The sequence below is a fragment of the Drosophila novamexicana genome, unplaced genomic scaffold, assembly GCF_003285875.2.
Source record: "Drosophila novamexicana strain 15010-1031.04,08,12 unplaced genomic scaffold, DnovRS2.1 tig00001636-arrow-arrow-pilon, whole genome shotgun sequence".
Taxonomy (NCBI): Eukaryota; Metazoa; Arthropoda; class Insecta; order Diptera; family Drosophilidae; genus Drosophila; species Drosophila novamexicana.
Window position 1 is genome coordinate 279,439 of NW_020824872.1, and position 22,890 is coordinate 302,328.

Here is a 22,890-nt window from a genome sequence, read left to right on the forward strand (position 1 = left end):
AGTCAATTGCATTTTTATTTTGGCTTATATTGGTGGGCAGCGTAATTTGATATTTTACTTGATTTAGAGCTATGAGGTAGTAGCGGGGAGATGGCGATAGGTATAAAATGAAAGATACTCGATATATATAATATTCTAGAAGCTACATGTCAAATTTAGTGACTCTAGCTCTTAATATTTACCCAACTTGCACAAATAACAGGATGTCGATATCGATGTTTATCGATTTCGCGGAAACGGGGCAAGATATCGAATATCGGAAACAAACGATCTGCGCGGGCACTATGAGGACCTACAGCTAAAGTTTCAAGTCTCTAGCTCTTATAGGTTCTGAAATCCCTGCGTTCATACATACGGACGGACGGACGGAGGGACGGACGGACATGATGCTGATCAAAATTCTAGAGCGTATAAAAAGTAAGCTTCTGTAAAAAATTCAGATATATGTAGCGCAGATATATTAAAAATGTCATATTTTTGTATATTTCATCACTATAACTTTGACCTTTCAAAGTATAAAATAGATAGATAGATAGATGGGCAACTTACACAGCATAATTTGGAAAATAAAATCACTTTTTCTCAGTTAATAGCAATGTTTCTATTATCATTTTTTTCAAAATTATATACATTACCGGCATACATGAAATTACAACTGGAAAAACATAATGCACGATTGGAATGGTATGGTATGATTCCACAGGTTGCAATATTATAGTATACAGAAATTGAATTAATGAGTTATTCGCGTATTTTGTATTACTATGTATGTGGTTATTATACGTATGTCTGCATGTATATGTATGTACATCTGAGTATATTTTTCTCCTCATTTAAATACTTGTCGACATCAATTTCACATTTTACAAATAATACAAATGCATTAAAGCATACCAAACCTAAATATCTAATTTAAACTAATAGGTAATCGGTGAATTAAATAAACTTAAGGTATAATATTTGCATATACGAGTACGTATATAGTGTGTGCCGCTACGTATAGATGTAGTTGGGAAGCAACTTGCTGTGAAAACTTACAGCCCACATAAAACAAAATACAGTGAAGTGGAAATATTTTTTCCACCTTTCTTGATGTTGATTAGATTAAATATTTAGCCTACCTTTTTATTTAAACAGTTGTATCTCGCCACAATAAAATTAAGTTAATAAATATTTTCATTTTTTTTATATTACAAAAGCGTCGCGCTTACTATCTTGATTTTTCCTCAGGCTAAGGGTGTAATTTAGAGGTAGGGCAAATGAGTACAAATTTTTATTGACATTGGGATGGAAGTGATTGAAATTTTTAAAATTTCTATTATTTAAAAAAGTTTTGTATAGTTTTCCTAGAAGGTTATCATCGACTTGGCGTTATTGGTGACGCCGGTGTTATGCCTATTATGCTTCCAGGTACACTGCTATGGTTAACACTTGTACCAGGCGCATTAACCACTAAACCCATACTCTGTTCACCTTCCTTTTTAGTTGCTACGGATGGATGAATCATGGAGTCGCCAGTTATGATGTGTTGTACTGCCATATTCATTGAAGGTTGTGGTGGTCCCTTCCCAATTCCAATTGTAGCCAATTGTGTTTGTGAATTTTGTGAAGGCGGTGGTGCACTTGATGAAGCAATTATATTTACACCTGAAGGTGGCTGCATTCGAAGATGTGTGGCCGGACCTAAAGGACCCACTGACGGTGGCGGTATGGGACTTGGTTCCTTACCTCTTAGATGAGCTGCCGATTGCGCTGCATACATGCTTAAGGCTTTTTGACGTTCCTCTGCTTCGTGACGAAAAGCAGCCTCCATTATAGGGTTGTATCGTAAAATAGGAGCGTATGGATCACGATATGGATCAATACCCCATGTTGGCGGGCCAGGCGGACCAAAATGTGCTAGTGGTCCACTAACACCCAACGAAGGTGGCATCAAATTTCGGGTAAGGTGTGATGGTGGCGGTAACCCATGTCGCCCCGCAACTAAGAAATTTGCATGATGATGTGCAGCTGCAACTGCTGCATTTGCCTGAGCAGTTACGAGCGAAGGGGGATGATAGCGTGGATCCCCTACACCAGCTGCCGCTGAAGCACGCATAAGCATTACATCTTGCTCGTCTTTTGTGCGAGGATGTTCTTCTTTGATGCGTATTTCAGCATTAAGTTCACAAATGCTACGATGAGGTGAGCGATCCCGAGGTGTGGATGAAGAGGCCGCGGTTGCCGCCTGCTTATTGTTCTCGCTGATCCGCTGTTGCTGTAGCAAACGTTCACGTTCGATTTCGCGGCGTTCTATTTCACGTCGTTCACGCTCTTTGCGCTCACGTTCGCGTTCTCGTTCTCTCTCACGTTCCTGCTGCTCCCGTTTTAATTTTTCTTCTTTTTCTTTGCGTTCGCGTTCTTCACGTTCTCGTCTCTGCCGGTCGCGCTCTCTCTGCTCACGTTCTCGTATCTCTCGCTCTCGTTCTCGATCTTCTGCTTCCCGTCGTGCATTTTCCAGGGCGGGATCGGATTTAATTGGCCAGCAGCTTGGTCCAGCGGTAGCTGCAGGATGGTACGGCATAGAGCGAGGAACTGAACTAGTTCTGAAAAATGTAATTGAAATTTATATATTTTAAGCCCGAGCTATTGGTCTAGTATGCCTTAAATGTTTACTTAACACGAGTTTATATGAGCAAGACAAGTAAGAGTGCACGATGCAACACATCTGATCTGATGAGCACAATTTGTAATTTAGTCGTTTGTTGTTGGGAATGTTTAATATATGTAGCATTTATAGTGTATGTTATATGTTGTTGTAGTGTTGTTCTTGTCCTAGGATAATTATTGTGTCAAAGTTTTCGTCTGATGACCTTTTATACAGTGGGTTATGTGTTTTTTTATTTTAATTTTGTCATAAAATGTGTAACGCATAGAAGGAGACATCTCCAACCCCATGTTGTCTAGATCAGCATCAACAGCCGGGTTGATGTAGACATGTCCGTCTGTCTATTTCTATGCAAACTAGTTTATTGTGTATAGATCAGTAATTCCGTGGCACTTCAAATGTCAGCCCCCGCATGGAACTATTATTTCATGTCCATAGGAATCATCGGTCGAAAGGTTTTTGTATGAAAAACTTTGTTGTTTATCGAGATCTTGATCTTCATCTTATCTTAACCAAACTCGGTATTTAAAAGTTTCTTTAAGTCCTCTACTTATATACAAAATCTATTTAACATCGGACCACAACATCATATAGCTGCCATAGGAGCTACCATTTCTTCCATGAACAACTTTTCTGTTTATCAATCTATTTAACTCAGTTCGGCATTTCTTAATTTAGGTATGCTCCTCATATATATGCAAAATCTTATCAGCATATCTTATATTATATCATGAAAACATGTTTTTTAGCCAATTCACTTAGGTTTTAAGAGTTAAGTCACCAAATTTGATATGTAGCTTATATAATAGTATATGCGGGTCAAAAATCGGTTATTGGCTATTGAGTAGAAGCAATGGCAAGTAGTTCGGTTGCTTAAGGGTTCAAGTTCTATTAAGGAATTTATGCTCTTTAAAATTTATGTTTATCGTAGGTTCAGGTTATCCCCTAAGCTCCCGACTAGAGCCACTTATTTGTACGCGCACACATACGCACATACGCTTTCGCTAAAGCAGCATGCGCATGGCTGCAGGCCTATGGCAATGTGCAGTCGGTATCATGCAAAATCTATGGAATTTTTTTCTAGTGTAAAGTACTCTGTGTACAAATATAACGCGAACAGTTTTGAATTGCTGAGAGTGGTCCCAACAAATAAAGAAACCATCAAGTGGACTGAAATATAAGATTTATTAAATAAATCTTATAATAATATAATTAACACACAAACCAACAAACGACTAAACTACAGGGCAGACACAGAAATTTGCGCTCACTTGTACGTACGTGTAAAATCATGTATCTAAAATGTTCAAATTAATGTTTTAACTCTATGTTATCTAATTTTTATTTTTTTTTTTTTTTTTTGTATCTTGGCGTTAGTGCCCTGAAGACGGTTTGCCGATGTGCAACCGAAATATATTGGCAGCAAAAAAAAATAAAAAATATTGTTTCACTGTGTTTTTACAAACCCGGACCTCGAGCCAGCCTAAAAATATTTTAAATATGGAAAGGTCGCCAAAATATCGGTAAAACGATGATGAAGAAACAAATAGTGACAGTGGAAAATTGGTAGACAATGGTATAGTGGTTTTATGCAAATGTATGTAACAGCAAGAAGTATGCGTGTCCGTAGCCATAAAGTAATATTCCCGATCAAGACGACGAACTGAAACGATTTAGACATGTCTCTCTGTCTGCATCAACGCGTCGACCTTGAAACTAGATACACGAAATTAGAAATATATATTGTAGACCATACGCAAAACGAGTTTTTAATGAGACACACAGCGGACTTGTGGTTTCATTTAAATCTTGGAGCAAAAATGTGTCAGTTTGTATTTAGCAGGAGCTCAGGTACTTATTTCAACTCCGCTGTGAGCTGTGATTATTTAGTGACCCTTCGTCTCCAATCTAGAAATATTCTCTGTTCCAAATAGCTTGATTCCCAGTAGCCAAAAGCACAGCTTGGAGCAACTGGAGAAACACATTACTTTCAGATTTCCGAATTTCGTACTGTATTTTCTTTGAGTTCAGAGATTATTGCACATTGATATTTCTCGATGTATCTCAAGATATTGACTTCCTCTGGATAGACGGCGTGATGCATATCGTAAGATCTGATCTCTAGAACAGAACACTTCAACTGCCTACAAAATACAATTAACTGGCCAAGTTTTTCATCAAATTTTAGACATCAATTTTTTCCAGCCCAAATAGAAATAGTTTGAGCTCGAAGCATCGCCCAACAAATCTTTGACACCCATTTCCACCCAGGGTAAATTTCTCAAAAAGTGTAAAACACGTCGCATATTCTTTGCAAATGGCTTTATAATTTTGGGTTGTAGCAGAAACAGCTGGGTAATGTGTTTGCAACCGCCGGGTCGCTGGTGTATGCAACTTATAAAAAAAAACCACAAGCAGGTCAGAAGTTCCCGACTAAGGGATACCCTGAACCCAAAAGTAACTGTAATAAAAATAAATTTTAAACAAGTAAGAGGTTCTAGTCGGGATCTCCAGACTAGGGGATACCCTGAACCCTCTTATTCCAACACCAAATAAATTAATAAAAAAAAGTTCCCTTGGCAGGGCTCGAATTTGCAACTGACCGCATTACTTACTGTCGACTCTACTCAACAGCCACACCAGCAAAAAAAATAATAATACTTTCCCCGGTAGGGCTCGAATACGCGACAGACCGCACCACTTGCTATGCCTCTACTCAGCAGCTACACCAACAATTAAGTACTTATGATATAAAAAGGAACTAAAATAACATTATAAAAAAAAGATGCAATTACCATGCTATTAGAATGCGAAGCAGACGCGCATGAATGTGTGTGTGTACATGTATACAGAAATTCTTAAAGCTGCTGCCCCATTCAATTGCGCAGTTGCATATAACTTTGGTATTTCTTAACCGATCTTTTTGAAATTTTCTACAGTATATCTTATTGTACCATAGAATATTTGTGTATTCTGAAAAAATCAATTGCATTTAAATTGTGGTTTAAATTGGTTGGCAATAAAAGTTGGGTTATTAACTTGATTTATAGCTCTGGGGTGGTAGCGGGGAGGTGGCGATAGGTATGAAATGAAAGATACTTGAAATATTTATAATATTCTAGAAGCAACATATCATGTTTGGTGGCTCTAGCTCTTATTATTTACCCAATTTGCTAAAAAGAACAGGATGTCGATATCGATTTTTATCGATTGCTTGGAAACGGAGTAAGTTATCGATTATCGGAAACAAACTCGATCTGCGCGGGAACTAGGAGCATCTACATCTAAATTTCAAGTCTCTAGCTCTTATAGGTTCTGAGATCCTTTGGCCCCTACATACGGACGGACGGACGGACGGACGGACGGGCGGACGGACAGACAGACGGACATGGCTAAATCGATTCGGCTATTGATGCTGATCAAGAATATATATACCTTATGGGGTCGGAGATGCTTCCATCTGCCTGTTACATACATTTGGATTTTGCACAAATACAATATACCCTTATACCCATTTAATGGGTTCAGGGTATACAAATATATCTTTTCTTCAAAAGGAATTGAACCCGTTACAGACCCTCTACGCGACAGATGCCTCTACTCGACAGCCGCATCAACCATTCATATTCAACGAAAAACGAAAAGAATTGCTATCTTCGGCATAATAATATCCTTGCAGACCCAACATTTTCATATCTAAGAAGCACAGGGAAAATAGTTATTGCCGAGTATGGTTAAGATAAACAAAAAAGTTTTTTTCATACAGAAAGCTACTTTCAGATCGATCGTTCCAATGGCAGCTACATGATAACTAAAGTTTCCGACATATATACTGAGTGCAACAGAAAGAGGAATTTCTGCAACGTTTCATAACTATATCTTTAAAACATAGAAACAGACAGACGGACGGACGGACAGACGGACGACGGACAGACGGACATGGCTATATCGACTCGGCTGTAGATACTGATCAAGAATATATATACTTTATGGGATCAGATATGTCTCCTTCTATGCGTTACACATTTCACATTACCCTCTGCTAGGGTTTTAGAAACGTATTAAAATAGCAGCACATACACACAGCACAGAGAATAGCACAATCGCAATTGCAATGTTGTTGATAGAATTAAAAAAAAAACGCCCATGAATGTGTGCGTATGTACATGTATACCGAAATTCTTGCAATGCTAGCTGCAGCAAACACGTGTCAATATAAGCACACACTATCTTTAGTAACTTTTGTGTTTCTAAACCGATCTTGATAAAATTTACAACAGTAGACCTTATTGTTCAAAATAATATTCAAGAAGACATTTACTTCAAATTTGTAGTTTGATGGGCAGGGTTCAAATTGGTATATTTATTGGATTCATAGCTATGGGGTGTATATATACTATTCAAAATGCTATGTCAAATTTAACTCTACCTCTTATTACATTCGAGATATTCTCAAAAAACAGGATTGCAATATCGATTTTTATGAATTGCTTGTTAGCATGGTAAGTTATCGATTATCGGAAACAAACTCATACAGCATGGGCGCTAGGAGCACCTACGTTCAAAATTTTAGTCAATAGGACTTATAGGTTCTATGATCTTGCATTCATACATACGGACGGATGTCGGATCACCTCAGCTATTGATACTGATCAAGAATATATTTAAGGGGGGAGATGTTTTCTTCTGTCTGTTACATACATTTGTACAAAATCATTATACTCTTTTACCCATTTTTAATGGGTTTAAGTTATAATAAACTTATTTTCAAAGAACCCTTTTTAAATTCATTTGATGAGATGAATTTTGAAAAATGTACTCCCCTGGGTTGAAATGGAAGTCAAAGTATGGTTAAAAGATTATTTTTCGTGTTAAAGCTTTACATCAACAAACTTTAACGTAATTCCAACCTTTGGTTATTAATTTGATAGATTTCAAATTTACATCTCAAAAAAAATATTTATGTAAAATCTTACTTGAGACAAGTAGTTCTAGATAGTAGTGTCAAACTTACAGCCGATCCATCAAATGTCAAGGAATCGCTGGATTCCATTTAAACAGTTCTTTTGTTAGAGGTAACAATATAAGTTTAAAAAAAGCTCAAGCGAGGTTTTGTTGAATAACAAGACTTATAAAACGTTTATCAACTATAGCGCTGCCTCTTATAGTTCTCTTGTTCAACAGCATTCTACGATTAGGAAACTACCCAGGATTTGGAAGTCTGTAATGATCACGACGTTCCCTAACCCAGAGAAGACTTACGATGCATACGGACCAATTAGTCTCACCCAAACCCTTTTAAAAACGTCATTGAACTCAGAAACACCTAAGCTACGTGGACAATTTTACGTTGAAAGCCTTAGAAGAAAACAAGCTGTGGCAGTTTTTTTTGGATATTTTTCCATCATTCTATTTTTGTAATCGTATATGGCTCAAAGTAGACAAACATGCCTATTTGTGCCGGAGTCTCACGAAGCAGATTTATTGTTCCCACACTTGACTCATTTCACATAGTTGTTAGTGGACTGAGATGAAACCTTATAGCCAGGAATGCAGATGGCACTGCTGCGCTGCACAAGAGTCCTATAGGCACTGACACAGAGCCGTTGCAGGAATACATGATTAGCTTTGTGGGGCATGATCATGCCGACCTTAATTTTCCTACTAGGAGACAGTTCTGTCCATAAGTAACGTGCAGTTTACATGGCTCAATGGACTAGCGAAGAATATTGATAAATCCTTAGAATATCTTTAATGTTTCGCTGTTCATGCGCACTAGGTAGAGGGAACTAAGAGTTCCCAAAGGAAACATAAGCCGTCATCATCCCATTCGTGACATAATACAAAAAGGTTTAAAAAAAGTTGATAATAAAAATAATAAAAAAAATAAAAATCACGTTTTATTATCATTAAAAGTGATTTTCACTATCATAACCTTTTCCAATAATAATTAAATGCGCTTTTCATTCTTTTTATATTTTTGAAATTATAATTAAATATGATTTTCAATAGCATATAGAGAGCATATTTCCATCAAGAATAAATTCTTGAATAAATTCTTGATGAGCGTCAATAGCCGAGTTGATATAGCCATGTCCGTCTCTCTGTATCTACGCAAATAAGTTCCTCAGTTTTAAGGCTATTTCTACTACAGGCAGTATATATCGCAAATTAGTTTATTGTATGAAACCCTATTTTTTTCAAGATATCTGCACCAAAAAGGAAGTTAAGTAGATTCAATACTAAATGTATTATAGCTGGGTTCGATTGACCAAAAATGCTGGTTATGTTTGAAAACCCTTAATCTTTATCAAGATATCTTGACCATCCCCGTTATTTATTACTAGTTTCACTACACTGCATATAGTTGAGATTTTCGTATAGCAATATATTGTTTTCAAAGATATTTTCAACAATTTAGGAGGAGGTATATAACGTAAAAACAAAGCTTGGGAAAATAATGAAAATGCTATACTAAATATGTAAAGATCGAGTATATACATATAGACGTTTGTATTGAACGAACATACGTAGATTTTTCGTATTGATCTTCACTTTAGAAAGATGCTATAAAAAGTTTGACAGCCATAGTTAAATTACATAAGTTAAGAACAGCTACTACAAATACGAATGTTTATTAATTTTGCATTTCTGCATTTAGTAGCTTTGTAATTTGCGCTTATCATTTAACTTAGCAGTTGTTTTTGATAAATAGCGATATTTTTATTATTTTTGTACCCTGAACCCATTAAAAATGGGTATAAGGGTATATTGTATTTGTGCAAAATCCAAATGTATGTAACAGGCAGAAGGAAGCTTCTCCGACCCCATAAAGTATATATATTCTTGATCAGCATCAATAGCCGAGTCGATCTAGCCATGCCCGTCTGCCTGTGCGTCCGTCCGTCCGTCCGTATGTATGACCGCAAGGATCTCAGAACCTATAAGAGCTAGAGACTTGAAATTTTAGATGTAGATGCCCCTAGTTCCCGCGCAGATCGAGTTTGTTTCTGATAATCGATAACTTACTCCGTTTCCAAGCAATCAATCAAAATCGATATCGATATCCTGTTTTTTGGGCAATTTTGGTAAATAATAAGAGCTAGAGTAACCAAACTTGACATAAAGCTTCTAAAATAGTAGGAAGTTCCCGACTAGGAGGTACCCTGAACCTTCTTCTACAAACACCAAATGCAGCTCGCACTGCGAGCTCGATTGCCTAAGTGGTAATAAAAATAAATTTAAAAAAAATCCTTAATTGGACTGGAACCCATAATCAAACGAACTGCCCGGCAACGCTTTTTCTCAACAGTGAAAGCTACAAGTTATTTTCGGTGAAAAAAAGAAACAATTAAAATAGCTACACATAAACACGTACAGAATACAATGAAATCACAATTTCAATGCTGTTGATAGAATTCAATAAAGACGCGCGTGTTTGTGTGCATTTGAGAATTTCAAAAAGATCGGTTAAGACAAAACCAATGTTATATGTAACTGCGCAATTGGATGGGACAGCTAGCGAATACTTCAAGAATTTCTGTATACATGTACACGCACATATTCATGCGCGCCTGCTTCGCATACTAACAGCATGGTAATTGCAAATTTTTTCTGTAATGCTATTTTAGTTTGTTTTTTTTTCTCAAAAATACTTAATTATTGGTGTGGCTGCTGAGTAGAGGCAAAGCAAGTAATGCAATCAGTTGCAATTTCGAACCCTGCCAAGGGAACTTTTTTTTTTTAATTTATTTGGTGTTGGAATAAGAGGGTTCAGGGTATTCCGTAGTCGGGAGCTCCCGACTAGAACCTCATTCTTGTTAATTTTCTCGTGCTTTAAAATAAAACATGAAGGAAAGCTCTAGTCCAAAGCTGCAGTTACAATTACTCATCGTACACACACACACGCACGCCGTTATCCTCACACATTACGCTTTATGTTCCTCATTAATCTCGGTGATTATTGTCCGATTTTTATTCAGTATTCAAGGCATAGGTATGTCAATCAATGGTGTATAGATACTAATTATTGGGAAACTAATTAAAGAGGGAAATATTCAGGAACCTGTGTATATACGAGACTCTATATACTATACACTGGTTGATTTACACTGGCAATAGAAGCTACGTTCAAAATTTCAAGTGTATAGCTTTAATGGTGCTTGATAATCTGTACATAATATTGTGTGCATAATATTCATGAACTTAAATGTCAAAACTAAAGCTTTCATATTCTCTGAGATCGATGTTTTCATTACAAATAGACGGATATCCGTAATGACATGAATGTCAATGGTGAAATAAAATAAACTTAATTTTGTTTTGACATATTTTAATTTTTTTATATTTATTGTTTATTTGACGAGCCTTTTATTTGTATACGAACGATGTGCTTGTGCAATGCATAGAGGGTAGCATTATGTTTGTCAGATGCTTATTTGTTTCGACCTTTAAAATAACCTGAGGTTAATAGAGTCTTTCCAATATGTTTATAATTTTTTTTTTAGTATCGTGATCGCTTTTAGAATTATATTCTAAAATCAAGGCTGAAAACCCAAAAAATTGTTCGGTGGTTCGGTTCACGCTACTCGTCTTAAAGTTCGGTTTATGAACCTCGATTTTCATGTCCGCGAACCTTGGCTTTGTGGAAAATCCAAAATAGCCGAGTTTATCTAGCCATGTCCGTCTGTCCGCATGCATGGACAAAAGGATCTCAGAGACTAGTGCCTCTTAGGTTTTAAGACATACATATAATATATATAGTTCAAGTATCTCTCATTTCATAGCTATAACCAGTATTATTTACTTTATCAGGTATTAATATAATGACGTTAGAAATGTCGTGTCTGTTTCTAATATAGCATTTTCTGCTAAAGGTACGTATTTTACCGATTTCGGAAAATCCTTCACCTAAACAAGGTGTAAATTTGTTTGTGACGACGGATGGAGTGTACATCAACGCACAGATCAAACCATAAGATTTTGGCTATTGTTACCTTGTATCAAAGAAAAAGTAAACACTAAGATGAGTAACGCCACACAACAAAATGCTACTTTGCTCCTTGATTTTTGGAAAATTGAGAACGAAAACGAAATCAGTATCATTGCGCTTTCACAGCTGAAAGAATGAAAACGCTAAAAATCAGAGCTCGCTAAAAAAAATTGGCTGTAAAAAATAAACAGTTTTTGACGGACTGAATGAATATGGAAGAAAGAAAACACAGGAAGTGCTGTTTTTACGCACCAGACACTAAGAACGAGCAAAAACACTTTTCGTCGTTTTTTCCAAGAACACAACAGAAAACAAAACTGGAAAAGTGTCTTTTGTGGATTTGCATCCGTGGATGATAGGACACATATATTAAGTAGCCTAGTGTACATGCATAACAGTATTATGCCCTTTTTTTCTATTTCTCTCTCTCTTTCTCGCTCCAGCTTTAATTAATACCATTACACGACAACAACAAGAAAAGACAACTTTCGCTTCCACTTCTTTCGTTATGCTCTTTGACAGAATGTGTCCTGTTAAGATGTTGCTGTTAGACAGAACAGTGCGCATTGCTCAACCAGAAGCAAAAAACAGAACACATAAGCGCAACGAATTTAAACGTTTGATGATTGCGAGACCGAACCATCTTAGTTTTTTCTGTTTTTTTGTGATTTGAGTAACATCCTCCAAAGATTTTACAAAATTAAAAAACAAAAAAGATTCAAATTCTATGCTGTAATAAATGTTTTTACAGCTACGCCAAATTGTTTTGCCGTTCGCTTTTTGGCGATCCCGTTAGATTTTGGCCCATGCGTTTTGGCTTCTCTTGTGTCTTCGACTTTTCTAGTCATTTTCTATTACAATTTGTAACGTTTGGCTTCAATTTTGTGAAAAATTAAATGCCAGGAAAAAATTACTTTTGAAGTCGTTCAGCTGGTGTATTATAACCATAAGATGGGACGTCAACTCTTGGAACTGGATTGTATGTTTCATTTATCAAAACCGACGATATACAACATAATAAACAGAGCCAATTAGGAAGATAGGCTAGAGGCAAAGCCAGTGGTCGTCCCTCTAAAATTTCTGACCGATATAAGCGAAAAATTCTCAGAAAAAATATAAGAAACTGGTGTTTATGTTTCACATGAAGCTGTCCGAAAACTGCTAAATTCGAACGATTACACATCACGAGTTGCAAGGAAAAAATATTACTTTCGGCGGCCAACATTTTGAAGCGGCTATCGTTCGCTCAAGCCCATGTAAATAGGTCGAATGATTTTTGGAATAACGTCATATTCTGTGACAAATGCAAAATGATGTTATACTACAATGATGGGCCATCCAGACGCTGGAGAAAGCCACTAACAGCGTGGGAAAACCGCAATATTATTCCAACAGTTAAATTCGGAAAACTTTCAGTAATGGTGTGGCGGTGTATTTCTAGCAAAGGTGTAGGAGATTTGACCTTTATTGAAAATACTATGGATGCTAGACAATATCTGAGCATTTTACTGGCAAATCTCGTCAGCAGCGCATGGAAATTTGGGTTTTAGGAGGGCAATAAGCCAGTTTTTCAATTTTACCAAGACAATGAACCGAAGCACAAAGCTCATATGGTGAGGGTGTGGCTGTTATAGAACTGTGGAAAGTTATTGGACACTCCACCACAAAGTCCGGATATGAATCCAATAGAACATGTTTGGTCATATTTGAAAAAAAAAGTCGGAAAGCGGAGTCAAAAATGAAAGAATGGCAAAAGATTCCAGAAACATACATACAAAATCTTATTGTTTCAATGAAACGGTGAATGCAGTCTGTATGTGACGCTAATAAAAGCCACGCAGAATACTAAATACAAAGTATTCCTGTTGTTAAACATTGTTCTTTAGTAATAAAGTTTCGTGTAAAAGTACTTTTTTGACACTATAAAATTTTAATGTTTTTAGTTTTTTAATTCTGTAAAATCTTTTGATAATGATACTTAGATTCAAGGAAAAATAAAGAATCCAAATAAAATATAAATGAAAAAAGTTCTCACTTGTCTTTGAAAACGCTATGATTTTAAGGAACTTGACATAAGAGGTTGGGGTGGAACCGCTCGCTTGCCTAAGGAGATGGCCTATTCTGCCCGGCATTGTCCGAATTTAGCCACAGACTTTATTGTTATGGTTCTTCCACGTATGTCACTTGTCTACTTGTCTACTTGTCACTTGTCTACTTGGTCGTACCAAGTTACGTGAAGTTGACTGTGTGCCTGGTTTTCTTTTCGTCCAGTTGCAGCTGGTTTAAGAGACAGGCCGCGATAACGGCATGCCGTGTTGGGTTTTTCGATAATTGTTCGTGTTGCGCAGAACCGGCCACCAAGATCTTTTTTCATATTCATTTAAGATTTGGTGGTTACTTTAAAGTTATTAGAAGTTACGGAAATACATTTTATATTCAAGGAAATTTACAGTTTACGCAAAATCTAGTGTTTTGAAATAAACCCCTAGTAATATTAAAGGTTTTATGAACGAAAGTTTATTTTTCCTTCAATATTCTCATTGATTTCAAGTTTTCGTTCTTTTTTTGATGGATTTCCCCCTAATTTTCCAAAAACTACGTCAATATATGTCTAGACATGGGGTTTAAGATAGTACGGATAAATTTAAATTATCCACGGACGGAAAATGGGTCGAAAATTATTGTCTAAAATTAAAAGGAAAATAGCTGGACCGGGCGAGGCCGGGAAATACCAGCTAGACATTTTTTATTATTTATTGATTTGTATGACAGTTATAAGCTTTGCCCAATAACTTTTCCCGCTTTAACAGATTATCTTACCTCCACGTATCCAAATGTCCACCCAACGAAATATCCCGTCCAAAATGTGTTAGACCGGCAAATCCGAATGATCCCACGTACCGGCCAAACGGGGAAACCGCTGTACCTATCAAATATTAATAATAAAGAAGTTAGTGGAAGTTATTGATTGTTCAATTTACAGCTTACCGATATGACTAGGTGGTGCACCTAGAAAACTTGCAGCAAGTGGTGAAGCTTCAAATGGCGATCTGGCATACGCAGCTGATGTCAGTTCACTTGATCGATGTAGAAGGTGCGGTGACGTTGAACTTAGGGTCAACGCAGTCGAGGGTTTCATACTAAGTGATGTTGCGGGTCCACTGGCCACAACGACACTGGTCGCGGAAACAGCTATGTTGCTTGCAGGTATACCCACAGTAGCTGTGTTCATACTAAGCGCGCTACTAGTTGCACCAGAAGTCCCAGAGTTTACACTGCTACCGTTGTTGTTAAGGCTAGAACCCACAATGGACACAGTTTTTTCAGAATTTTGTTTGTTTTGGTGATAGTAAATTTCCCACGCAATTCGGACATGCATAGCATTCCAACGTCCAGTTTTCTAATTAAAGGAAAATTATATTTTTTAAGTATATAAAATGTACATTTTCTTTTAACGACGCAGTAAAGCTTTCTAAATGTTAATGACTACAAAAGGCAAAAAAGTTTTTTGTACAGCTAGCAATGTTTATATTTATTATATATACATATATACTAGTGGGTATAACCCGGCCTTGCCCGTGACAAGTATAAAACAAATTCTCTTAAAGATCATTGAAAATGAGTTAAAAACCGATCGGACGGCAAACAAAAAATTTGCATACAATCGTTTTCTGCTAATTTACCACACGTTTTTGTAAGGTTATTTTGTAGGCTTTGAAAATAATTTTGAAGATAATCGGACAAAACTTAACACTTCACCGAAAAATCTTTGAATCGCACTCTCCACTGAGGAAGATTTGATTTTGCGGAAAATGGCAAACACGTCTCAAATGATTTCTCATATAAATCCTCTGCTTCAATCTTCACATAGATACCATCGTTAATGAGGCAAAATGTGTACTTGGATTCATTAAACGATGGTCTAAAGATTTTAACGATCCTTTGATAACGAAACTTCTGTACACCTCTCTTGTTCGCCCTATCCTTGAATACTGCTCTTGCATCTGGTCTCCGCAGTATAACAATAGCCAGGATCGTATTGAATCTCTTCAGAAGCAATTTCTGCTTTTTGCCTTACGAGGTTTAAATTGGGACCCTAATCTTGGGTTGCCATCCTACTCCAGCAGACTGCTTCTTCTTAATCTTCCGTCCTTAACGAGTAGGAAAATTCTCGGTGTTGTCTTTCTACATAAGTTGCTTGTCCGCGATATAGTTTCTGCTTTTCTGCTAGGGCGTCTTCAATTCTCTGTTCCGGCTAGACCAACCAGAAATTACCGCCCCTTATTCCTATTTACGTGCACAACAGACTACGCTATGCACAATCCTTTTCGCGTGCTATGTAAAAATTACAATAGTTTGCATCACGTTGTTTTCAGGATACCTTCGGAAAGTCACTGACCATTCCCAGCTATGACAGGCTGTACATTTTTCCCACCGGATCGGTGATTTCCCATTACTTTCCCAATACTATCTCCTTATCCTATCTACTTAACACTCTATATATCTAGCATACATTTTTTTTACTTTATTGACAATCTTCTTACTTTCTTTTTTCATATTAATTGTATTTTCTTTATTAATATAGCAAATTAAGATTATTTTTAATTTAACTTAAGACCACTTTTTTTCTACTTACACCCTTCTTCTTAAATGTAGGCTTTAATAGCGTCACTTACAAAATTGGCTGTGAAAAGAGGCACAGTTGGCCGGACTGGGAAATAAAACACTACCATCGGTCGGTGATGCTATTAGAAAATTGTGTTCTCTAACTAGGCTTTTAGCATTTAATTTCTATTATGTATGTATAATCTATTGAATAATGAGGAAGACACTCATTTTGTAGACCATTAATAATTAAATAAATAAAATAAAATAATGAACACCGCTGACGAGATGGTATAAATCGGAAACAAGTAAGACGTTCTAGTCGAGAGCTCCCGACTAGGGAATACCCTGGACCCTCTTCTTCCAACACCAAATGCAAATATATATACTATTCTAGAAGCTACATGTCAAGATTGGTGACTCTAGCTCTTATTAGTTACCTAAATTGCTTAGAAACAGGATGTCGATATCGATTTTTATCGATTACTTGGAAACGGGACAAGTTATCGATTATCGGAAACAAACTCGATCTGGGCAGGCACTAGGAGCACCTACATCTAAAATTTCATTTCTTTAGCTCTTATAAGTTCTGATATCCTTGCGTTCATACATGCGGACGAACGGACAGACAGACGGACATGGCTAGATCGACTCGGCTGTTGATGCTGAATATATATACTTTATAGGGTCGGAGATGCTTCCTTCTGCCTGTTTCATACATTTGCACAAATACATTATACCATCCAACACCGATAACAGTTTGGATTAGAATTGACTTGATACATATAAAATATGGAATAATTAATGGAAATGTTAGTGAGATGGTACATGACGATATTCCTTTATAGGGAATGCTAGAGGTGTTTAGGCGAGGCTTGGCTAGTGCGTTAGGTGAGGGCAAGTATCCCTCGACCAACAAAATTGGGTACTTGTGATTCCTCAGTCGACTGATCTTCATCCAGTTTCAAAGAAAACAAAAGAGCGATATATGAAACAACTGCTAAAGCCCGATGCCCGCGCCATTCTGTTTCCATAACGCTGGATATATGCAAGAGATATGTGACTCTGTCTATATTTCTTATCACGACAATATTTGCATAGCCCTTATAGGGGGCTACGAATCTATAGGGATGGCTGCCTGCCTAACAGTCAATATCAATCAGTCTAGACGACACAGTTTAGTTAAGCGTTTTCTATAGCGGTTCGGCAAGGTTTGTCTTGGGATCCAATATAAATCTGTTGCTTGGTTTCATCTTTGATTGGCCACAAACTCGAATAGTTTTTGGATTTAGACTGGTATACCGGTGTTTTTCTAAGCGCTGAGATGGATATCTGTGGTTCCCAGACTTGCCAAATTGTCAGAGCGACTGTAGTTACGATATCTTTGTGGCTTTGGTAATGAGGTAATCTGCAAAGTGCTTGGCAAGCACAAGCACTTCTCCTTGAGCGAATTACGGCTGATGTTAACAAATATCGAATTTTATCACAAATAATCAACGGTAGCTGCTAAGCTCGTCAGAATACATACAGAGGCTACTTGAGATTAGCGATCACAGAGAGTGCTTCTTGTATTGAAGTGACTTCTAGTTGGAAGACGCTGAAATGATTCGGCCTACGACTATGTTCTTGGTCTAAAAGAAATCTTTTAAATGTAAATTACCTTATGTGATAAAGGTGCACGTTAAGACGGGAGTTCGGGGATTATGGAAAAATCGCGAAAAACATTTGTATAAAACTTTTCTTTGTTCAAATTCATTTTAGGGCTATTTCACACTTTTCCAGAAATGTACTCCTTGGTGGAAATGGGTGTCAAAGATTTGGTGGATGACGTTTCGCGCTGAAATTCATTTTCAAGGATCCATAAGATAAAAAATCATTTGAGACCTGTTTTACATTTTTGCAGAATCAAAGCAATGAAATTATTTACAAAATAACTCATTACACATTCAATTCCAGGCAGAAGAAAGCATTTCGGACCATATAAAGTATATATATTTGATCTAGCCATGTACGTTTGTCTGTCAGTATGCATCGATCTCAGAACCTTACAACTAAAGAATTTCCGAACGAAGAGAAAGTTTCCGACCATCGATAACTTTCCACATTTCCAAACATCGATATCGGAATACAGGTTTTTAAGTATATCTTTTAGATTTTAAGAGCTAGTCACCAAATTTAAAACGTAGCCTTTAGTATAGAATAAACAGATCAGCTATCCCGCAAAATTAAATCAATTTAAACCATAATTGGAACCAACTGACAATTCAAAGCATAGTTTAAAGCGATTATATGAATATTATATGGCATAATCAGATCTACTGCAGAAAATTTCACAAAGACCGATCAAGAAGCATAAAAAAAAGAACTGCGTGTGTCTACAGTGATCTTGGTATTGTTCTACAAATCAATAGGCACTCCAATCGATTTATCGACATACTGCAGAACCACCCACGCCAACCGTTTTGCCACTGAAATGACCATGTATTTGCCCAATTATCAATGACTCTCTTGGTTGCACGCGACTGCAATGTTCTTGTTTATTTATAGCTTTCATATTTATAAGTCAAAATGTTTATAGTGAATTGTTTGATATGAACTAAATTTAAAGCTAGCCGGCTCAATTTCAACGTAGGTCATAACGACCAACAACAACAAGGTATAAACACCAAGAGTAAACAGGTACATCCTGCCGGTTCTATTATTATCAGTGTACATAAAAAACATTGTCATTGTTTTGTTGATAGTGAGAGATACCCTTTAGCAAATATAGTCTATGCAGAAAAGACTAGTAGTAAGGTTCGGACTGAGGACAGGGCCATGAAATTCTAATGTCGATAGCAAAGTTTGCTGGTGATAGAACCAGCAATGTCGGGAAAAAGCTATACAGATAAGATGCTCATTTTTGTGCTTATACATTATCATTGCTGCTTGTTATGACCAACATTGACCTTGAGCCGAATACCTTAAAATTGTATTATATATTAATATATTGTCCGAACTTTTTCGACAGGTTTTAAGATAATTAAGCCACTCGTTCTTACCTTTGGGGCAAATGTAGTCAAATGATTGGGTGGCATAAATGGAGTTGGTCCTCCCAAACCACTATGCAAAAGACCTGTTGGATTATATCCCGAATATCCAGGAGGTAGTCCGATACCAGCACGATAAAACTGCGGGTCGACAGCAGCTACTTTGGGAATGTCTTTAAATAGTGGTGGTGGAAAAATCTGTGCTGAAGTGGGTGTCGTGGGCGGCAGTACAGTGCTAGTGGCTGACATAGGTGGCGCCGGCATAAGCTGAGAATGTTGATGCAGGTGCGTGTGCTGATGTTGATGATGGTGCAATTCTTGCCGCAAATATGTCGACGAGGACGCTGTAGGAGGTTGGGTTAAGCCAGAGCGATCCAAAAAGCGACTGTCAAGCTCGCGACGCAATAAGTCCGCTTGATCATCTATTTAGAGCAAAAAAATAAATAAAAAATTATTCTGATATTCACTAGAGAGATACTAGTTTGAGACTTTTCATACTTTTGCTTGGCTGGAAAAGAGATTCTGCGGAAAATGGGTGTGGTGTAGGTGTAACTGCTGTGGTTACCGTTGCTACATTTGATTGTGTATTACCCATTGTACTGATTGATGATGTCGTCGTTGTCGCTGTGGTCATCGTCGCAATAACAGCCGTTGTGTGGGGTACTAAAGGTAAATGAGAAACTGAACTGTTGCTACTTGCTGCAATGGAAATGGTAGCAGCTGAAGATGAATGTGATGGTGCATGGGGCGTAGCAAAATATGTGGCCTGAAAATTAGGGATTGGAACATGCCCACTGCCAACAGTGGAATGTACCGCTTGAGGTGAAATTGCATTTCCAGCTACTCGTGCAGGTGTCCCTGTGGCAACAGAGTTCAGAGGTGAGGGTAATGGTCGAGCGTTTCCACTAGACACAATGGGAATTGATGGTGTACATGTCATTGCCGACGTCTGCATAACTGAAGGGCTGAAAGTATATAAGAAAATTACAATACAATAATAAATTATTCAAGTATATACAATGCTAGCGGGTATTACCCGGTATTGCTTAAAATTTGAAATGCTTATTTCTCACCTATTTTGCGCCCGTTGAAAATTAAAATTTATTCTATCTCAAGTTGAATTTACCAAAGCTATTTGAAATAAGTTTAAATCATATCGAATTGAAAACTATAAGTTGGAATTAATATTTTAGTTCCGTGGTATAATACTTAAAGCCATAAAAATAAAATAAATAAATAAATAAAAGTGTGAAACACGCTTCAAATTAATTTGAACAAAACTATTTAAAAATGAGTTTGAAACCGATTGGAATGTAAACAAAAAAGTTATATACAACAGTTTTATATATAAGGGCTAGCGGTTATTACCCGGCCTTGCTCGTGACAAGCCTAAAGTTTTAAATAATAGTAAAGAATTGAATAACTTTTTCTATCAGTGCCCGCCATGAAAACTTAAAATGTACCCTTACTATCTTGAAATCCACGTCTATTTGAAAATATGTTTAGTCTATCAAATAAATTACCAATATTTGGAATCAACACTATCCGCCAATGTTAGTCTTGCGATAATTAATGAAGTCAAAAAATAAACATTCGCTCATTCAACCTTTGACCCCCATTTTCCAACCGCCAAACCACAACTGCAGTGGCAATTTCAGCTTCTTAGTTCTTACGATTGGTCTGAGCGTTGATCACCAATTGGTCAGTCAGTTAGGACAAACAGTTTTATATATAGAGAATATAATGTTTTTGGCGACCTTTCCAGTTTATAATTAAAAATTTTAATATAGAGAATTTATATCGAACGACATTCGAAATATCATACTTTAACCAGAGTCCTGTCTTTGTAGTATATGCAGATATACTATGTCCGCCAACTGCTAGAACTGAATGTGTTGCTGATGACAACGTAGTCGATGACGAAGCAGAAACGGCATTGTAGGGTGTCGACGACACTAAGCTGCAAAATGCTGGGCCAAATGTAATGCCTGGTGGTCCGCCTGACACCGACACGCTATTACTTGGACGCACGGCTGTAATGCTGCGAATAAATTAATATATTCATAGATTTAAAGTTAAATGTATGTATTAATTTCTGACTGACTGCTGATCAACACATAGCCCAAACTGAAAGTGCTAGGAAGCTGCAATTTTAACAGAAGCGTTCATTTGAGACGAAAGCAAAAAAATCGAATCATGAGCCTATGTGCGTCGTCCCCTAACAAGAGGCAGTTCGACGGTTCACATTAAGAAGCAATTGTCAATTCATATATTTATTTATTCATATTTATAGAGCAAAAAGGCAATAATAATAAAATACTTGTTATGAAATGGAAATGTGTAAGCAATGATAGATTGTTTTTCTTTTGTATTTTTTTTTATTTTATCAATTAAAAGTAATCTAACCCCAACGAAAACGAAAGACATATTTTAAATAAAAGAGAGAATATATGAAGAATAATCTATATGAGCAAGGAGTGCACAAATTAATTTCTAAGTCAGTGTTCAGTTAGCTTATTGATTGGGTCGCAGTGGGGACAATGAGGCAGATAAATTTTTCGATGTGGATAAGATAATAAGTAATTAATAGACTGGAGGGATGGAGGATGAGAGTAGTACATAGTACATAGATACTTTGTCGCAACTTGAGTGGCTTTTCTTTTGGTCGATTGTTTGTAGACCCCGATATAGCTGATATGAAAACAATCGGTCGATAATTAAAATCTTGTTTATAAAGATATCTTGGCCATACTTCTACTATGCTTTATATGAGCCAAATCCTATCAACATCAGAACAACATCAATTCTAAAAGTGTATTTAATCTTCAGCTCGCCGAAGAAGTAGGTTATTTATTTTTCATTTGATCGAAATATATTAAATTGCTCAAGGTGTAGAAAAATAAAATAAAAAAATGGACTTCCCGCCACGACAGCTCCATCTCTTTTTGGCTAAGCCGGTAAAATATTCTTTATCTTATTATGCAATAACATGCTCCCCAGTCCCACAATGTTCACGCATTCCTAGAGAGCTGCATGGCTTCACTCACAACATACGTTGAATTGAATGGACTCGAATTGAATTGAATTGAGTGAGTGCGAGGCTCACAATGAAACGAATGAGTACCAATGTGAGTGTGTGTTGTGTCTCATACCAGACGGCATTCATCGAAATAAGTGAGAATAAAAAAAGCGTAAAGCGGATGAAAAATTTGGCACAGCCGAAGAAACTCGAATTACTCGAGTGCGTGCCTTCATTTCGTTCGATACAACAGACTCAAGCAGTCAAAAGAAATGGGCGAAGAAAAAAACGGTGACGAGACTGTATGTATTTTGCAAGCGCATTTTGTTGTTTTTGTTTTGTTTTTTCCCTTTCTTCTTATGCGCGACAAGACAACAACAATTAAAAAGCGGTTGGTCATTCGAATGCATTCGAAACGAAACCTCTTATTCCAACGCATTCCCACTCATTCAATTCGTTTTCTTTCGTTTCGATGTTGCGCGTCCGAGTTCTACGTGACCGCACTCACTCACCCAAACATATTCGGCTTTGCATTCAATTTCACTCAACTCATTTTTGGCATTGTTTTGTTGAACGTGGCTTTTTGCCATTCATGCAG

The 22,890-nt window shown here is 36.9% G+C and overlaps 1 protein-coding gene across 6 annotated transcripts in view; it reads right to left on the reverse strand.

The window, feature by feature from the left end:
- Nucleotides 1-365: 365 nt before the first annotated feature.
- Nucleotides 366-22,890, reverse strand: part of LOC115768104 (putative uncharacterized protein DDB_G0277255) — a 45,324-nt gene continuing 22,799 nt past the window's right edge. Inside the window, exons 10-15 of one of the 6 annotated variants that reach the window (XM_030712597.1) lie at nucleotides 21,099-21,314; nucleotides 19,772-20,238; nucleotides 19,286-19,695; nucleotides 14,628-15,039; nucleotides 14,460-14,559; nucleotides 366-2,585 (exon numbers count right to left, since the gene is read on the reverse strand). In XM_030712597.1, coding sequence (XP_030568457.1) covers nucleotides 1,358-2,585; nucleotides 14,460-14,559; nucleotides 14,628-15,039; nucleotides 19,286-19,695; nucleotides 19,772-20,238; nucleotides 21,099-21,314 — 2,833 coding nt within the window. In that variant the 3' untranslated portion in view covers nucleotides 366-1,357. Of the gene's footprint in view, nucleotides 2,586-14,459; nucleotides 14,566-14,627; nucleotides 15,040-19,285; nucleotides 19,696-19,771; nucleotides 20,239-21,098; nucleotides 21,315-22,890 lie in introns of those variants that run through there. The other 5 variants (XM_030712596.1, XM_030712601.1, XM_030712602.1 and 2 more) reach the window with 5 other exon arrangements.